The 17,316-nt window shown below is 51.9% G+C and overlaps 7 protein-coding genes across 7 annotated transcripts; 4 read left to right on the plus strand and 3 right to left on the minus strand.

Moving 5' to 3' along the window:
• Positions 1-20: 20 nt before the first annotated feature.
• Positions 21-1,229, minus strand: LAESUDRAFT_756780 (phosphoglycerate mutase-like protein; the record flags this gene model as incomplete). The annotated part of the gene is made up of 7 exons (XM_040912211.1): positions 21-167; positions 225-317; positions 369-889; positions 946-960; positions 1,014-1,059; positions 1,118-1,147; positions 1,197-1,229. 7 exons carry the CDS (start codon positions 1,227-1,229, stop codon positions 21-23), a joined length of 885 nt encoding a protein of 294 aa, XP_040766876.1.
• Positions 1,230-1,535: 306 nt separating this feature from the next.
• LAESUDRAFT_735446 (uncharacterized protein) lies at positions 1,536-2,355 on the plus strand (the record flags this gene model as incomplete). Its single annotated transcript, XM_040910587.1, has 3 exons — positions 1,536-1,740; positions 1,798-1,973; positions 2,029-2,355. 3 exons carry the CDS (start codon positions 1,536-1,538, stop codon positions 2,353-2,355), a joined length of 708 nt encoding a protein of 235 aa, XP_040766877.1.
• Positions 2,356-3,385: 1,030 nt separating this feature from the next.
• Positions 3,386-6,183, plus strand: LAESUDRAFT_712274 (ras GEF; the record flags this gene model as incomplete). The annotated part of the gene is made up of 6 exons (XM_040906891.1): positions 3,386-5,398; positions 5,452-5,544; positions 5,594-5,711; positions 5,773-5,907; positions 5,962-6,091; positions 6,144-6,183. 6 exons carry the CDS (start codon positions 3,386-3,388, stop codon positions 6,181-6,183), a joined length of 2,529 nt encoding a protein of 842 aa, XP_040766878.1.
• A 500-nt stretch (positions 6,184-6,683) lies between these two features.
• LAESUDRAFT_735447 (60S ribosomal protein L17/L23) lies at positions 6,684-7,558 on the minus strand (the record flags this gene model as incomplete). Its single annotated transcript, XM_040910588.1, has 6 exons — positions 6,684-6,884; positions 6,945-7,072; positions 7,127-7,255; positions 7,323-7,394; positions 7,456-7,497; positions 7,555-7,558. 6 exons carry the CDS (start codon positions 7,556-7,558, stop codon positions 6,684-6,686), a joined length of 576 nt encoding a protein of 191 aa, XP_040766879.1.
• Positions 7,559-8,034: 476 nt separating this feature from the next.
• Positions 8,035-10,568, plus strand: LAESUDRAFT_722853 (carboxypeptidase S). Its single transcript, XM_040908292.1, has 13 exons — positions 8,035-8,452; positions 8,506-8,604; positions 8,658-8,761; positions 8,812-8,880; positions 8,933-8,990; positions 9,046-9,139; positions 9,191-9,391; positions 9,445-9,676; positions 9,709-9,783; positions 9,851-9,940; positions 9,970-10,125; positions 10,246-10,341; positions 10,404-10,568. Exons 1-13 carry the CDS (start codon positions 8,073-8,075, stop codon positions 10,487-10,489), a joined length of 1,740 nt encoding a protein of 579 aa, XP_040766880.1. The 5' UTR covers positions 8,035-8,072; the 3' UTR covers positions 10,490-10,568.
• Positions 10,569-10,758: 190 nt separating this feature from the next.
• Positions 10,759-16,191, plus strand: LAESUDRAFT_735449 (uncharacterized protein; the record flags this gene model as incomplete). The annotated part of the gene is made up of 27 exons (XM_040910589.1): positions 10,759-10,933; positions 10,992-11,089; positions 11,145-11,226; positions 11,280-11,390; positions 11,438-11,702; positions 11,764-11,898; positions 11,948-12,168; positions 12,220-12,386; positions 12,438-12,543; positions 12,605-12,687; positions 12,741-12,828; positions 12,877-13,013; positions 13,069-13,197; positions 13,250-13,404; positions 13,464-13,581; positions 13,637-13,816; positions 13,873-14,004; positions 14,059-14,174; positions 14,227-14,331; positions 14,381-14,671; positions 14,720-14,798; positions 14,847-14,935; positions 14,991-15,171; positions 15,229-15,335; positions 15,389-15,533; positions 15,587-15,735; positions 15,795-16,191. The coding sequence occupies 27 exons, from the start codon at positions 10,759-10,761 to the stop codon at positions 16,189-16,191; spliced, it is 4,041 nt and encodes a 1,346-aa protein (XP_040766881.1).
• A 226-nt stretch (positions 16,192-16,417) lies between these two features.
• On the minus strand, positions 16,418-17,153 carry LAESUDRAFT_756787 (uncharacterized protein; the record flags this gene model as incomplete). Its single annotated transcript, XM_040912212.1, has 5 exons — positions 16,418-16,511; positions 16,560-16,575; positions 16,635-16,708; positions 16,759-16,909; positions 16,964-17,153. 5 exons carry the CDS (start codon positions 17,151-17,153, stop codon positions 16,418-16,420), a joined length of 525 nt encoding a protein of 174 aa, XP_040766882.1.
• Positions 17,154-17,316: the final 163 nt, after the last annotated feature.

The raw sequence follows: 17,316 nt of genomic DNA on the forward strand, positions 1-17,316 counted from the left end.
TCGTCGCAGGGAGGCACATCTCACTCAATCATCACACCAACTTCGTCATGCGCATTGCTCTCGCTACGCCCTTCCTCGGCTGGGGTTCCACCTCCGCCAAAGAAGAATCGGATATCCTGCTGGTTGGGATCGTGCGCTGCGCTTCCAATGCCACCTTTCTGCCGAGCCTGAAGGGAGAGAGGGCTTTGAGCGAGCGTCGGCTTACATAGGAACAGACTGCTCACCACTTTCTCTAGGTGTTCATGTCGGTTAAAATCGATTACCTTGATCTCGAGGGGCGGATAATCACCATCCGCGGTCGCCCCCTCAGTCGCATTCTTATCCGCGAAAATCAGCCAAAACGGCACTTCATGCATTCGGAAACGCACCATCACATTGACCGCAACTCTAGTCCAGGCCGTATTCAACAGTCCTTTGTACTTGTTCTCGTGGCGCACACCGCTTGCATTCCTGCTAAGCAGTGCTGTGACGAGCTCGCTGATGCAAAGCCCATGGCTGACAATGGCTACATGGATCCCTTTATCACCAGCCTTCATTGCCTGCCAAACATACGGCATCATGAGAGAGTCGACGGCTTGTTGCGCTCTCTCTGCTAGGTCATCCAGGCTTTCACCTTCCGGGAACCTTTGGTGACGTTCGCGCAGCACTGGGTATATGTCACGGGCGAAGTGCTCTTCCACTGACAGACCGGCTTCGTATTGCAACGACCAGGGCTTGCCTTCTGCGACGCCCCAGTATTGCTCGCGCAACAGCAGAGATGTGGTGAGTGAAGGATGTGGCTCCTTCTGGGCATCCCGAACGGCTTGCGCGGTCCAAAGGGCGCGCTTGAGGGGTGAGGCGTGCATTGCAATGAACTGAATATTTGAAAGAGACTTTCCCAATGCTTTGGCTTGCTGTGTATTTGGTAGTGAGTACTCGCATACATGCGTGCGAGTAAACGGTGACGACTTGCGTTCATGCCTATGACAGTATGAGACTGTGTCGGTACTTTTATGAGTATTGCTAATTCTCACCATGGTTAGATAGTGGCGAATCTTTCCATCCAGCCCATACGCTTTGCTGGGAGTCACGGAACCGTGAGAAGTTGAGGGTGGCTGAAGTACTAATTCCTACTCACCAGGTTGTCCGTTGACTCTCCGTGCCGGATCTGCTGCACATGTCAAAATCATTGCTTTCAGTAAGCTGTCCTTGCTCACGAAGGTGAACGTCACAACGGAAGAGTCAGACATGATGGGAAAGTACACTCAGTGACGGTCCGCATGTGCCGCCACCCACGCCTTTAAGCAGCGGCCATCAGAAAGCGCCTGAACGCACGTTGACGTTGGAGCACGTGATTGCACGCTGGGCCTTGCCAAATTCGTCTTGGCCCGGAACGTTCCAGTGGCTGCTCGCAGCTAATTCACCGCCCCAGCTTGCGTGTCTCCTTCATGAGGCCGCGCGTCCTCCAGCTCTGCTGACTACATATACCCTATCTCATTGCATTCACCCCTTCAAGACCTTGACCCGCGATACCACACTTGCGACGATACCTCGTCATGTCTAGCTCATCGACTCCCCAACGCGACGTTCAGCTCCTGGAAATCGGCAAACAATGCTCTGCTTCATCGTGTCTCTTGGTGGACTTCTTGTCATTCAAATGCCAATACTGTAAACATTCTTTCTGTCGTGAGCATTACCTCCCGGATGCGCATAAATGCGATCAATACGATGCGACCAAAGCTAACCGGGTAGCGCCGCCTTGTGAGTACGATTCATCTACGTCTGACGTGCTTTACTGAGAAATGCTTCCGTCTCCAGGCCCACTTTGTAACACCCCTGTGGCAATCCCTCCTGGGCAGGATCCCAACGTTCGAATGGAGGCTCACATCAACACGGAATGTTCTGTCATGACTGGAAAGTCTCGCAAGTCCTCCACTCCCACTTGTGCGAGGCCAAAGTGCGGAAAAGTGTTGTTCTCTCCAATCCCATGTGACGTACGTGTTGATCCCCATAACTTTGACTGCTCCTTCTAACTGTAAATTCTGATAGAAATGCAAGCAGCAGTTCTGCCCGCAGCACCGGTTTCCTGCATCCCATAAATGCGGTTCGTTGGCTACGTCCACAAAGCCATCATCTACAACGACAGAGCAGCGGCTCGCCAACGTCTCGGCGCAGACATCAGTGATCAGTGCTGCTGCTGTCACTGCCATTCAGCGCGCCATGGCGTCGGCGAACTCGTCGTCAAGTTCGTTGACGTCTCGTGGATTGACACCTATAATGCAGGCTCGCCCGCAGCCCCCGCCAGTCTCGCAGACTTCGACATCATCTTCATCATCCTCATCGCGAAGCAATCCGTTCTCGCAGACTGATAGGTGAGTCCACCTCAATGCCCTTGCTCTCGGTGTTCCCCTCACAAAGCTGTAGTTCTCCCGATGTGCCTTCTCTCGATCTTTCATCATCATCGGACGAATCCGCTAACGATACGCCACGGTGCTCGGTCACCGCTAATGACGGCATCAAATCACGTATATTGAAACCTTATTCATTCGTGCCGCCACCACTATTCGCGTCGGCCTAATCTACTGTATCATCATAACTGCGAATATGTCACCATATGGCGTTCTACAAGACGCGCGAAGGCGGAAAGAGAGAGCAGGAGGAAGGCTATCGAGGCTCGCGCTCGGAAGGGTCTTCCTCTCAGCGAGGAAGAGCAGGCGATTTTGGCGGAGCCAGAGGCGAAGGACGATTGCGTGTCGATGTAGCTATTAGTAGTAGTTCATTTGCTTAAGCTTCCAATTCCATGGACAATATTCAGAGGAAGCTATCTTCGATCGGCGTTTTTGGGCGCTTGAGCCATGCCGCGTCTATCAAGGTACCTCGCCTATTTTGCTTCTTGACTTGCACGTTGCAGAAACGCGTGCAGCTCTGCGCAGCTGCCATCGATCCGCGTTGTGCTCATGAGGCCCAGAGTGGTCAGGATGGCCATTGCATGCCGCGCCATGTTCATACGACGACCTCCGAGCTCGACCGTTGCACCCTGTTTCCTATTCTCGGACTCGGTGCCATCTAATTGTCGATTGGGCTGTAATTGTCGATTGCGAGGTGCGTCCCCCGTCCGGTAGCCCGGAAATTGCTCATATCAGGCTAGACCAGCGAAAAGATACAGGTACATTCAATAGTACAAAGGGCGTGGCGACCAGCCTTAACTACATGTTTGTTCATTCCGGAACAAGGCTCACTCCCTCGAGCCGATAAACCGATACGTTCTGGACGATATATAGTCTGGGACGCTTAGCGTCAGTTCCCCCCTTTTACGTACGTTCTCCACTTAGCCGCCACAATTTTTCGGATCTACACATCATTTTCCAATACTGCACTCTTGGTCGAGTGAATGGTCGTCGTTGCGATGCACACCATCTCTCCTGCTGCAACACATCCGACTACCGTCGATGACGATGCGAGCTCTGTGGCCACGGCATGCCGGTCAGTCGTGGAACAACTTTCTTTGCACAACTTTGGCGCCGCACGAGCCGACACACCGTGTAGCGATCCTCCACTAACCGAGCTCATGTCCGAAGACAAGCAATCAATTGCTAGTTCATTCACAGAGAAGCACCCAGCATACCATGGCACGGGTCCTACGCGGTGTGCTTCCATCAGGACACAGCGGACAACCTCCACGAGGGTGACCAATTCTAGTGTCTTGACAGGGCAGGCCACACTGGTCGACGACGCAGACAACAACACGGCAGTCTCGATGTACGTCGCTTCCGTCTCTCTCCCGCCGCGTAGGCACAAGCACAAGGTGCCCGGCGCGGATGACATCGAGGTCGATCTCCTGCCTGTGTTCGACGCGTACGAGCGCCTGCACGCGGCTGTATGCCGCCGCGAGACGGCGAGGCTCCCCGACGCGGCAGAGACGTTCACCCAGCAACTGTCGCTCACCGTGCAGGGTGTGGACAGGACGGCTGGCTCCGTGCGGTATGCATCTGCGTACGAGTCCGCGAAGAAGAACCTCAAATTCTCGCAGGAACTCCTGGAATTGCACTATAGCAAGGTGCATTGGGACGATACGAACGACACCGTCGCGGCACTCGCGACAGGGTACCAATTGATGGAGATGACCATGGCCAGCTTCCGGAGCCTCCTGCAGGCAGTCGAGACAGAATGCGAAGCCCTGGAGACCCCCATCGAAACAGATATGTCATCGAATACTCGGTCAACCGCGGGGAAGCTCAGGATCATGACTGAGAATCTAAAACCGAAGAAGGCATTGTTCCAGCGACTTCGCAGATTGTCGCGTGGCTGTATGGCCGCGTTTGACATTTCTTTGCCTCCTACGCCCATAGTCACAGGTCCGGGAGAACACGGCGCTCCAGGCTCAGTTGTTCGACCTGCACGATTTTCAGACGACTCAGGGTCTACGTCGGAGACGGAGCCAGAGCCTTTGCGAGAAAGCTACTTGGAGGTGCGGCCTCCGGACGAATCGTCTCATGTCCCATACACGATCAAAGCATCTCTCGACGTCTTCCCTGAGCCATCCCCCAAGCTTACGCAGCTGAGCTTACCAAGTGGCGTGTCGTATACGACAGAACTCAAGCGAGCGCCAGACGGCACGATCATAGCTGCAACGCTGCCGGAACTCATCCGGATCCTGACTGACCAGCACGAAATCCTGAGCACGGACAGGCCGGATCTCCTCGATGCATTCTTCCTGTTTTTCCGCTCGTTCGCGCCTCCCGCGATATTCATGGACATGCTTGTCGAGCGGTATAACCAGAGCGCCCCTGCTGGACTCGACGAGGTACAGCTGCACGCGTGGCGATTGTACCAGCGCTTCGCTAAGATCAACATCGCGAAATTGCTCTGTCTCTGGCTTGAAAACTACTGGAAAGAGAGTGCTGATAGTGGCATGCTGAACCGCATTATCCAGTTCACTTTCGGAACTTTGACGAAGGACACTGATTTGCCCGAGGATACGGCCAAATTGGTCGCGAGTAGCTTGTGCGAGTGCGCGTCAGGTCGTCGTAGCAGCGAGTATGGGCTATGGCTGGCCAAGGAAATCAAGCAAACCGAAGCGGCTGCAATCATCTACAAGCCCACAGAATTCCAGCCGCGGTTAGAACAGCTCAAGATGCTGCGTCCAGACCAACTTTCTATGGTCGACATCGGATTTTTTCGCAAACCGGGCGGTGCGGAAGAGTTGGCACGACAATTGACCGTCATTGAATCGGAGCTGTTCCACTCGTTCTTGCCGGAGGATCTCATTCATTTTGGCGATCCGAAGTTCCGACGGAATCTGGACAGGTGGAAGGCGTTTTCCAACGCGCTTTCTCTTTGGGTGACGAGCTGCATACTGGATCACCGAGAAGCAGTGGTTAGAGCGCAGCTCATTGAGCTGTTCACCTCCGTAGCATCAGTAAGTGTGGTACGCTGTAAAGCATCATGGCTCTCTTAAACCGGCTGTTGTAGACATGTAAACGTATGCGCAACTACAATTCAGCACTTGCCATCTTGCTCGGCCTCCAGAGCAATAGTATCACTCGCCTCGAGAAAACCGAACAGGTGCGTCAACTGTTCATATCATAACGGGACGTGGCTCATGATTTCGCAGGCGATGCTTCCCTATCGGGAATCACGTATTGACCTTGAGAACTTCTTCGATCCTCGCAGCAATTGGAGTATGTATCGTGCGGAGGTGACACAGAATATTCCTGCGATTCCATTAACAGGTGAGCTTCAGTGCCAATATCCTCTATCGGAGCCCGATACGATAGTGTATTCTCCATGTAGTGGCGATGATTAAAGACACGAAGCTCAATCGGGAGCTCCTGCCCCGTATTCAGTCCACAGTTGTGCCCCTCTCGGCGCCCATACAGGACATGATCCCTCTGCAATACTACCGGAACATGCGGAAGACAGTCCGAGGTGAGTACACAGACGTAGATCCGTGGTGAGTCACGTAGCTGATATCGATGCTAGATCTTGAGAAGTGCTACGGCTCATATAATCTTGAGCGCGTCGATCTGCTGTATGACTGGCTCAAGAACAATATCTCACCGTTTGAGAAGGAGGAGTATGATCGCTACTCACAGGTTCTTTATAAGAAGAGGTGTGTTTCTTCCTGATAGCTAAAGAGTACGCGCTTAGATGCTCTCGTGCAGCTTACTATTGGAGCCGAAGCAACCTGACAACCTACCATGAAAGATGCCGATCTGAAGAGCAGGAAGCTCATGCAAGATCGAACTTCCGCTGACACGCTCGTATGGCTGTTCATCATTTAATCTTCGTGCAGCAATTCACAGACTCCAGCGCATGTTAGAGCTCTGCATTTTTCTTTGATGTTTACAACTGGTCCCATTTCATCGCTGCATCATCATTACCTTACACCGTCCATCATTCGCATGTTGTCCCGCTATCTGTACTCATGTATCCATACCGCATCAATTACCAGGTTATTGCGCATTCGAAGAACCACAGTGGAGCTTTTGTTTGGACACATACGGCACTCAGCCCAATGGCTATTGGATGCGTGAATCGATATTAAAATAAAACGACAACCATACATTACGCTCACATGAGAGGGCTCGGCAGCGTAGCGTAACGCATATACAGGAGGATAGCGATCGCTGCTCAAAGCCGCAAGTAATACGCGTGGATCCCACATCAGAGACACTCCTCTATCCTTCCTCGCATCCAGCAGCTTAAGACGACCGCGCAGCCTCAATCCGCCTCCGCGCAACCTGTCGCCTGTTCAACCCGCCGAGCGAGGATGCGACGACGTCCTTGTCCTTGCTCCGCTCGACCTCCACGTCTGATCCCGCGAGGATAATCTCAACGTGGCACGGGTGACCCTGGTAGGGATTGATACGACCGTGTGCACGGTATGTCCGGCGGCGGGTTTTCTAAAAAGCAGATCGTGATTACACGAGGACAGCGGTTACTACATGAACTGCGCGACTTACGGGCGCCTGCTGTACAACGATATTCTTGATGTAGAGATCCTCCAGCTCGAGATTTTTTGCATCAGCATTTGACTCGGCGTTTTTGAGGAGACGGAGGATGAACTTGACAGACTTCTCAGGCCAGCGACCTAGAGTACCGGTAAACGGTTATGCTTCATGTACACAATGTGTTGGAGACGCACCTTGAGTTGTCTTGAACTGCTTCGCTTGAGACGCACGTCCAACACCACCTGAAAATCGGCGGAAAGGAATAATTTGCTTGTGCTCCTTCACGTCGCTGAGGTAGGCGTACGCCTTAGTCAGTTTGAGACCTATCCAATCAGGCCGCATCATGTTCAGCCACATATTCCGCTCCAGTGACAATTCATCACGACTCACCAGTCAAAGCCGCCGCAACTTCGCTCATGTTCTTGAAGTGCGTTCGGAGGTATTCACCCCGAGCACGCGAAGCTATCAAATATTCAGACGCGGTCAGTCAATTGCGCTCTACTGGCAGCATTTCGGGACGTACTCTTCTCGGGGTTGGTGTCAAGGGCTGCGGCGGCGTAGCGAACTGCATCGCGAGGTCAATCGTTCGGCACTCGAGGGTGATACATGCATAACTACGCACCCATCTTGAAGTCTTGAAGAGTCGGGCCCGATGCGTAGTATCTTGGACGGGAAAGTACGCGAGTGGTTGAACTCTCGCAGCCACAACTAGCAAGTACCCGGTGATCGCCGAAAAAGACAAGATTTACGGGCGCTTGAGAGCGGACCATTTCCATTAATCGCGCGAATTAGGCTCGCCATTTCTTGCTCCTTCGCCGTGATGAGCTCGGGTGCTCTGTCTGGGTTGCTATGTCTGCATGAACGACCGACCAGCAGTCTGTTTCATTCAATTGGCGACGGAGGCGCACCGTCAACTCGCTTTAGTTAAGCACGGTTTCCAGTTCTCCGGAGGGCCGTGATAAGCTGCACTCGGAATCCCGTTTGTTCTCCTATCTTGCTTCCTGACCGTGTCATATTAGTTCCATATTGTGCCTTATGATCTAAATGTCCATGGCCATTTAGATCTCGTGAAAGCGGCAGTCCGTCTCTCACGACGCGTCCGCCTGCTTGCATTCGCCCACAGCGACGTGTCTTGCGACCATGGCTTCCAAGGGAGAGCTTCCAACCAGTCTCCTTGACGTTAAAGCGCGGGATGATGTGGATGCTGGTTTTCCTGTGAACAATAAGGCTGCCCGCAGCGCTCGGTTCTACATCAGCTCTGCTCTTCGTCTCCTCCTGGCTCTTTGCTGCTTGCTAGTACTCAGTCTCAAGTATCGTCTCGGCGTGTTCACGTCTGCAGGTGATGATACGCCTTCGCTGTTATGGTACGATATGAACAAATCGACTGGTGTCTGCCCGCAAACCGCACCCATTGTAAATGCGGAGCACTTCGACTTGCTCTCAGAGCTGGAGCAAGAGTATGCTACCAAGCAGTTCCGCGAGTATGCCATTGAATCTCTTAGCGGCGCTGTTAGGATCCCGTGCGTCATTCCTCAGCTACAACCGTCCAATGTGAACATATCGGCATGCGTAGAACGGAGATGTACGATGAAATTGACCCCCCTGGTCAAGACCCTCACTGGGAGGTATTCGGCCAGATGCACGAATATTTGGAGGGGAGATTCCCGCTTGTGTGCGCAGGCTCGGTTTTGGATGGTGTGACTGATTGCTGATTGTCTCAACAAGTCATACGAAGTTGCGCCGGACCAAAGTGAACCTCTATGCGCTCGTGTTTCACTGGCAGGGCTCAGATGATACACTCAAACCGATGCTGTTGACTGCTCACCAAGGCAGGTCGCATTCAGACTCACCGGACGTGTCTTGTTTATCTTGCTTGAAGATGTCGTCCCGGTCGAACAGCTTACCTTGGACCAGTGGATCAACCCTCCTTTCTCGGGCTACTATGACGGTACAACGCCTTTGCTTGCTATCAGTAATGCTCAGGTTCATGTTTGTTCAAGGTGAATGGATCTGGGGTAGAGGCAGCTGTGACGACAAACCTGGCCTCATCAGTACTCTGTACGCTCACCCTACTACGCACTTAACGCTTCACTTATATGGTATCCTGTCTCAGAACCACAGTAGAGAAGTTGCTCGAGAAGGGCTTCCAACCTAAACGGTCTATCGTTCTCGCGTACGGTATTGATGAAGAGCGTGGTGGTCGAGTCGTACGTATCGTTCTTCTCTCGCGCCTGCTGAAGATCGCTTAAAACACGCAGGGTGCCACGGCAATTAGAGACTACCTTCTTGCAAATTACGGCGAGGATGCCTTCTCCATAATCGTCGATGAAGGAGGTGGCTACTCCTTCCGGGGCGAGGCCATCATGTCCACCCCATCTGTCGCGGAGAAAGGCAAGCTGGATGCCCGACTAGAGATATCTGCCCCAGGCGGACATTCAAGTGTTCCTCCACGACATACGGCAAGGCACTTTTTTCGAAAAAGATGAAACTACAGCTGAACTGCGTACGTTAGACCATAGGTATGCTCGCCAACATAATTAAACTCATCGAGGCCAATCCGCACGTTCCGCGTCTTAATCGCACATCGACTTACTATCAGCAACTGCAGTGCCAGGCGGAAAATGACCCTGCGATACCGAGACATCTGAAGAAGCTGATCAAAAAGTCTCTGACCAATGACAAGGCTCTGACGAAGTTGCAGAAGGAACTTCGGCGCTCTGACCCCATGTTTGACGCCCTTGCAGGTACAACACAGGAGTGGATATCATTCGTGGAGGTGTCAAGTCCAATGCACTGCCCGAAAATGCGTACTTCATCATGAACCATCGCATTGATACCCTCAGATTCGTGGGTGTCTGATCATTGATTCCAAATACCTATATGGGACACGTTCTGTAGCTCTGTCGGTGCTGTGAAAGCGCACATAAGGGATCTCGTCGGTCCCATGGCCAACGACTTTAACTTGTCGGTGAATGCGTTCGGGGAGCATTATGGCGATCTCGAGGAGAGTTCTGCATTGGACATCTCAGCATCTCAGATGCATATGGCACGGCGCTGGAGCCTGCGCCCATCACACCAACGTTTGGCAATGGTCCTTACGAGCTGCTTGCGGGAACTATACGAGGCGCCTTGAGCACGTCAACTCGATCAGGTGTCCCCAAGGCAGCCTTCGTCGCGCCTAGCTTGTCGACAGGTACGTCGTGCGGACAATGCCACTGAGCATTCATGCGATTGATACTCGTGTTGGCCAGGCAATACCGGTGTGACTCGTTTTTTCGTCGTCACTGTGGCTTATGGTTGATCATCCGGGTAGATACGAGGCATTACTGGAAACTCACGAAGCACATCTTCCGCTATGGTCACGTCGCCAAGGAAGACCATTACAATGGCGCCCACACCGTGAATGAAGGTGGGCATTTCTGGTGATATGGACAGCCCGTGTCATGCTAAACATATGTTTCTCTCGAGTAGCCATCCGAGCGGATGGTTTCCTTGAAGTCATCCGCTTCCACACACGTCTCATTCTCAATGGCCATGACTCCTCCCTACTAGAGTAGTTCCTCTGTGTGCATCTTTGCTATTCGCGTATTTGCACGAATTTGAATGGATACTACTAGTAAATTGTTTGTTTCACGATGACCACGTGCGAAGCCGCTAATGCGGGGAAACGCTCGTAATTGAATGCAACGCTGTCAAAGCACTTCCGATCATTTTATCGCATCTACGCGTTCGACGACTGCTGGACTTGCCCTCTGCCTCTGATGCCGGGGCAATGATCCCTCGACACACATTCGTACTTGCTCTATTACTCACCTGCCCTCAGTAAATGCCAGCCCTTACTGTCGACCGGCCACAACAGCCCTCCGCGACTCTCGCGTCACCTCGCGCGAGCGAAGGCGTGCAGTCCAATCTCTCCGGAACCACCGCTGTTGCCACCAGCAGGTCACAATTTGGGGGATATGTGAAGGAAAGTGTGGATAATGGAGGAATTGATGCACCCAGTGAGGAGGAAGGGGACGAGGTAGGCGAATCTGCGTTGATCATGCGGATAATGCTCAGGCGGGGAATTGGTTCAGTTGGAGATTCTGAACAATGAGCTGAAAGTGGCGAATCGTATCAAGGAGGGAGCGGAGAATATGCTGCAAATGCCCCTTGCCGTGAGTCGTAGTGCTGCATCGCCGCATACATAGATGGCCAAACTCGTGTTTCTAGGATGCGTTGCGGGTTCAGGTTGAGTCCGAGCTTGAGCTGGCGAAGAATCAGATCAGTGCACTCACGATGACCATCGAGACTCGTAAGTTTCCTTCCCATGTTTTTGATTGCGCACTTTGCTGAGTATGCATTTAGATTCGTCAAGGAACCGTAAGAAGAGTAATGAACCTTCGAATGGTCAGGGAAATTTCGGCAGGCCTCCCCTAGTTCATAGCACAAAGCAGAGCTCTGAGGAATCGGAACGAGGTATGCTGAGCTCAGAAACAGTTGATGTGCATCTCAATGTCTTTCAGATGACTTCCGGTCTGCGATGCATCAGGCAAGCGGCTGCCTTAAGACGCTGGTCGCCCTTGCTCGCCAAAAGACAACAACACCCCAGGCTGGTGTGACCGTCTCACTCTCTACCTCACCGTCTTCGTCAATGATGCCGCAGCCGGGTTCTATCATGGGTGCTGACATTGGCAGGGCGCGAATCGACGCCATGACGCGTCTGATCGGCATATTGCAACGCAACCTGCGCGTCCGATACGAGCTGGATGTTGCAGAGGTGGTCCATGCGTAAGCATAAGTTCTCCGTGGTCGCTTTCGGCAGTTTAGTGATTGTGCCGTCTACATGCAGCGTGCTACCGTCACTCTCAGATCGCTCGACGAAACGATGCAGAGCTACTGCGTACAGACTGATTCGGCACTCATTAGTGGACTTCCATTCTGTAGAGCGCCTGCAGGAGCAGAAGCTGGACTGGTATATAGTGAAGTGAGTCCAGTGACACCGACCCGGTTTCACCGTGTGACTTGAAACACAGGTCTCTGTCCCGTGACAACAAGTATGCTGTTGAGAAGGAACAAGTCATTAAGTTGATCAGGTCCGTTGCGGAGATCGGTTCCGAACGTCGGCAACCAGGATGTGCGGTCGGTACCGGGGTAGTCCCTCTGTCCAACGCAGTCGTGCGTGCTCTAATTGCAGTGGCGGAGTCACCGGAAGATCCCTTCCGGCAGATCTGCCTGGAGACGCTCACCGAGATTCGTGAGTTGCCTGTAAATGGTCATGCGCCAATCATTCACGAGAGCTCTGCAGTGGTCAAGGACATCGATTTGATGGCGAAGACGGGTGGAATCAGGACGCTCCTACATGTACTGTCAGAAGGTCCGCCGGAGACGGCTCCATTGCTTATCTCTGCTTTTCTGTACATCGTCGACTGCCCTCGCACTAGGATGTATCTACGACCAGGCATCGACTTAGAAGTGAGATGACAGATATTGCTCCGAGTGTGACGACAGCTCACGAGTATCCAGATTGCTCTGTCAGGTATCACCGATGCGTATGGAAAGGGGCCGGAATACGCTGAGCGGATGAAAGCTTGTACACGGATCATCGTCTCGATGTTACGGACGTGGAGCGGTATGCAGGCTTGTCGCAATCGTCAGCATCATTCTGATATGCAATGGTACGCTCACTGCAGGTCTCATGTACTTTTGCATACAAGACAAGCTAGCAATCCGTACATTAGTGGATGTCCTCCGTATACCCTCACTCCAGTCTCGGGTAAGATCATTATTTCATCCCAAAGGCAATAAGGCCGATATGACCCTCATCAGGAAGTGATCCTTGATATGTTCTTCGACCTACTTAACATCCGAGCGCCGGATTGGCACCAAGCCTTTATCGATGGCAGACGGCTAACAAGTACGCTATCGTTTGTGTACTGAAGGCTCCTGTTGATTTTGCCTCCAGTATATCGGAAACTCAACCAATCTGCGGACATCGCAAAGCCACCGGAACGTCTTCAGAAGCATCCTGTCAGCCTCAAGCTGACGGACCAGTACATCGCTTTATTGGTCCAAATTTTCTGTGGAGCCGGACTACTGGATGTATGCGCAATTTCGACGACAGAGATATTTTTTCCTCTGATTCAAGTCTGGGCAGGCTCTAACAGGCATGCTGGAAGAGAACCCCGTCGGATCTAACTTGTCTCGAAAAGCCACTCTGCTGATGGGGGAATTGCTACAAATGGCCAACAGAGTGTTGCCTCTGACCATCGCGGCTAGCATTCAGGTTGGTAGCCAATAACATGCGAAGCTTTCGTTGTTATTCACCCCAAGGATAGGCTCTACCACGTGTGTTTACCTTAGCTACCGACTACTCTGTCGGGGAGCATCGGATCGTTGGGACGTCAGCGGTATCGTCGATTGATAGTTTCAATCGGCATCGGGCGAGCCTGCAGCCCATTACAGCTAACGCGAAGGGAGACTCACGTCCAAGGTATTTGAGACACGTTCTTCATCTGTGCCCCGCATCGAGCGTTGGGTTGCATCCACCAGATCAAATTCGATCGAAGATGCTGTCCGTCGCGGTCAGAGACAGATGGAACAGGCTAAGATCAAGATGGCTATTCAGATGGAGGACAAGGCTTTCCAGGCTCTTCTCTTGGAAACGCAGGTGAATCCGCTTGAATGAAGCAAAATGTCAATCTTGCTTATGTTAAATGTCAAAGGTCATGACCACCAAGGATCCATTGAAATGGAACTTCGACATATTACAAGAACTCGTTGAAGGCCCTCTCTTGAATCCTAAGCGGATGGAAGAGGCCATTCGTGCGTCGAGATACATGCGCAAGCTCATGGTGTTCTTCCATCCGTTCAGTCACCGGTTCTCTGACCTACCGAGGACGAAGGTAAGCCTTCTTCAACGCACGATCAAGCCATCTGCTGCACTTATCGACATGGTCAGAACAACATTCGTTGGGTGCGACTGGCGTGCATGCTACTCAATACACTTATGACCTCCAGCGAGGGTGCACGTTTCCTCTCCGAGGATGACCTATTGAGCCAGATCGTCAAGAGCTTTGCACAACTTGATCCTGTAAGCAAAGCTGAGACTATTTTTCATGACAATGGTCTGAGTGCTTCGAAATAGTTCAATGGTACGCCTACATCGGATCCGATCTTCTCCAAGAAGCGCATGCAAGAAACGCTCACGTTTGGCTACTTCGAAATGCTGGGCACTCTGAGCAAGCGGAAGGAGGGACTGGAGTATGTGCTCTTGTTGTTGCCTGTTGGAGTTGCAGACTCATCATCGCTCCAGGTTGATGGAGAAATTCAAGCTTTTCACAGCTTTCTATCATCTAAGCGAGTTGAAAAGTCGCGAAGACCTCATCAAAGGCATCATCGAGAATCTGGACTACAGCATGTAAGCTTTGGGCACACGGGATGACCAAATGTATCTAACTATACCGCAGCGACGGCCACTCGCGTATCGTGCTGTCAAAAGCATTGACGTCAAGCTACAAGCACATCCGCTTGTTTGCGACAAATCACCTAGGAACACTGATTCGCGCAAGTCCGGTCGCGAACACTTGGACACTTCGACTTTTGCTCACCCAGTTGTACGATCCTGCTCTCGAAGTGCGTGAAGTGGCTGTGCATTTCTTGGAGGAAGCATGCGAGGCGGCAGACGTTCTGCAAACCGTGGTGGAGATGCAACCCACGTTAGATCATCTTGGCGAGATAGGCCATCCGCTGATGCTCAAGTAGGTATCGTGCAGTCTCCACAGGAAGACAAGCTGAGACATCGTCAGATTCATGTCAACGCCTATGGGTTTCCGCTTCTTGCACGCAGCGGATTACATCGATCGTGAAATGGATATCTGGTTCCATGTGGGTCGAAGAATTAACAGGCCAAGTACATCCTGACAATTGTCATAGGAGCGAAATCTACAATACGTGGTACACGTTGAGGTATTCCTTTCCAAGGTGTTCAATTCGAACTCGGCCTATGATGATGAAGACGTCTTGTGAGTGATCAGGCTTCGTCACCCGTTTCTGACTGACTAACACTTTTTGGAACAGGACTCTTGAGAGCGCTGTTCCACCGCACTTCTACGGAGTCATGGCGAAGACCGAACTGGGTTATCAGGTGCTGCAAGAGAAAGGTCATTTCTCCGAATTCGCTCAGTTCATCAGGCAGCATGGACTGGAGAGCGAAGATCCTGAGTTGATTCTGAAATTGAAGAGTATACTGTGGGCTGTGGTAAGAGAAAGTCGCCAAAACCACACTAGGGAACGTGCTGAATGGCTATTATCATAGGGCAACATTGGCGCCACAGAGGGTGGCCTCCCTCTTCTGGAAGAGGAAGAAATCGTTCCAGCCATCATGAACATCGCAGAACAGTCACTGGTGCTCTCTGTTCGTGGGTCAGTCGCTCAGATCATATCAGCGAGGATTTGGACGCTCACTGAGTATGAAGTACCTGTTTCTTCGTCCTTGGATTGATTTCATCAACACCTCAGGGCGCTGAGGTGTTGGATGATTACCATTGGGAAGCGACGCTATCACCATTGGGTATGCCGACAGGTATCTGCGTGCCCGTGGACCTCGATAAGTTCACAGAGGTAGGTGCCGGCAGATCTCTAAATGGATTGTAGCGATTGACACCATTTATAAGGTCCCTTCGTGGGAATTTGTGTCACACGAAGGCTCTGATGAAACACGTCTTGAGGCTCCAACTACTGAGGAGGAAGTCGAGGTGATGACTGCTATCTACAACCTCGCTAACACCGTCATAGCAAACACCGCATCAAGAACGTTGGCGAAGTATGCTGTTATCTCTACAATGAGAGCTGTGACTTAATACTGACTGATCCTGCATGCAGGATGAAAGCTCGCCCAGAATATCGCGACGTCTTCAACTCGCCTACCATGTTTTATCGTGCACTTCACACCATATCCTCTCAAAAATATCGCCTACAGGTTCGGCGTCACATTCTGGATCTATTCAACCTTGAACTCGACGTCGATCTCGTCAATACTCTGAACCAATGTGCGATTACATTACAGATTCAACCTGACGACAAATCTGCGAGGCCTTCAACTAGGATTATGAGTATGATCGGGCGGCCGGGTCAGTACAAACAGAGGTCTGCAGACAGCGAAGAGGAGGATCTATCCGACGAAGATGAGCGGCAGGACGCCGTGGAAAGGCCTCCTGTCATGAGCTTGCGGCCTGTGAGCCGCATCATCGGGTTTGAGGTGCACAGTTATTTTGATTGAAACAAGGGATACAGGGACTTTTGCGCATCTTCAGTGGACTTCTCATCTCATTGTAGTCTGTCGCACTCCTTCATATGCACATATCATCTCCTAGGGGATACCCGCGCCATCGTGGAAAAGGAAAATCATGCTGGACAATCCTACCGGTAAGTCGACGTCTAATAATATGTCGCTCATAGATCAAAGAGATGCGAAGGACAAAGTCAATGTTTCTAGAGCACATGAGTTACTTCGTACGAACGAGCCGCAGCTTGTTCGGTTGGTAGAGGTAGTTTTCAGCATAGTTCTTCGGAGGGATGCGCTTGATCTCCGGCGCTTGCCTTCGAGGTTGTTAGCTTTACGACGGACATGATGAAGTGGAAACCTACACAAGATAATCCCAACCTGGCAGTCGCGGTTATTCAATGTCAGAATGCTGAATATATTGCTGACTGAAACCTCACCTTGCTTCTCAGCAAAATGGATAGCATCCTCCTTCGAACGGAACGACAAGCGAGTGCCTTGCATGTAATCCGCTCTGGCACATCGTGAACCCGACGATCCCAAGCAAACGTTTTGAGCACTTACGAACTTGCCCAACCCATCAGCGGGTTCTCCCAACGTCCTGCTCCGGATAGAATGTCCCAATCGATACTCCAACGATCCGACTTCGAAGTTCCGCTCTGCGTGGTACTCCGCGTCGGCTGGAATATTCTTACAGCACGGTGACGAAGTTCGGCTGCAGAAAACCTTCAGTGACATATGGGTAGGTAGGATTCGATGCAATACTGACTAGGGGCACCGCTAACGACATCCGCCGTCACAATCTCTCGCTCAGGAGCGGGTGTAACTTCGGATTGTTGCCCCTCTGGAGCCTGAGCTGGTGTTCCGCTGGATTCAGAGCTAAGGGCGCGTATGAACGAAGACGAAACGCCTATTGTACGCCTCGGAAGAGCATGCCGACAAGTACGTAGAACGGACATGGTGACTGTCTGAATTGCGAGCGCGCCGGTGGCGGCGATGAAGTCGTATCTTCCGTGGTGGTCAGATCGAACCAGTTTGGAGTTGACTCAATCGGTTCGGTTTACTGCACGCTAGAATGCCATCACGAGTTGAACGAGAAGCTCACAACATCGTGGCTCCCCA

Source organism: Laetiporus sulphureus, assembly GCF_001632365.1.
Source record: "Laetiporus sulphureus 93-53 unplaced genomic scaffold LAESUscaffold_8, whole genome shotgun sequence".
Classification (NCBI taxonomy): Eukaryota; Fungi; Basidiomycota; class Agaricomycetes; order Polyporales; family Laetiporaceae; genus Laetiporus; species Laetiporus sulphureus.

Coding starts and splice junctions, on each gene's coding strand:
- LAESUDRAFT_722853 (XM_040908292.1), top strand. CDS start 8,073: ATGGCTTCCAAGGGAGAGCTTCCAACCAGTCTCCTTGACGTTAAAGCG. Junction 8,453..8,505: donor AGCGGCGCTGTTAGGATCCC/GTGCGTCATTCC, acceptor CGGCATGCGTAG/AACGGAGATGTACGATGAAA. Junction 9,941..9,969: donor TTATGGCGATCTCGAGGAGA/GTTCTGCATTGG, acceptor TCAGCATCTCAG/ATGCATATGGCACGGCGCTG.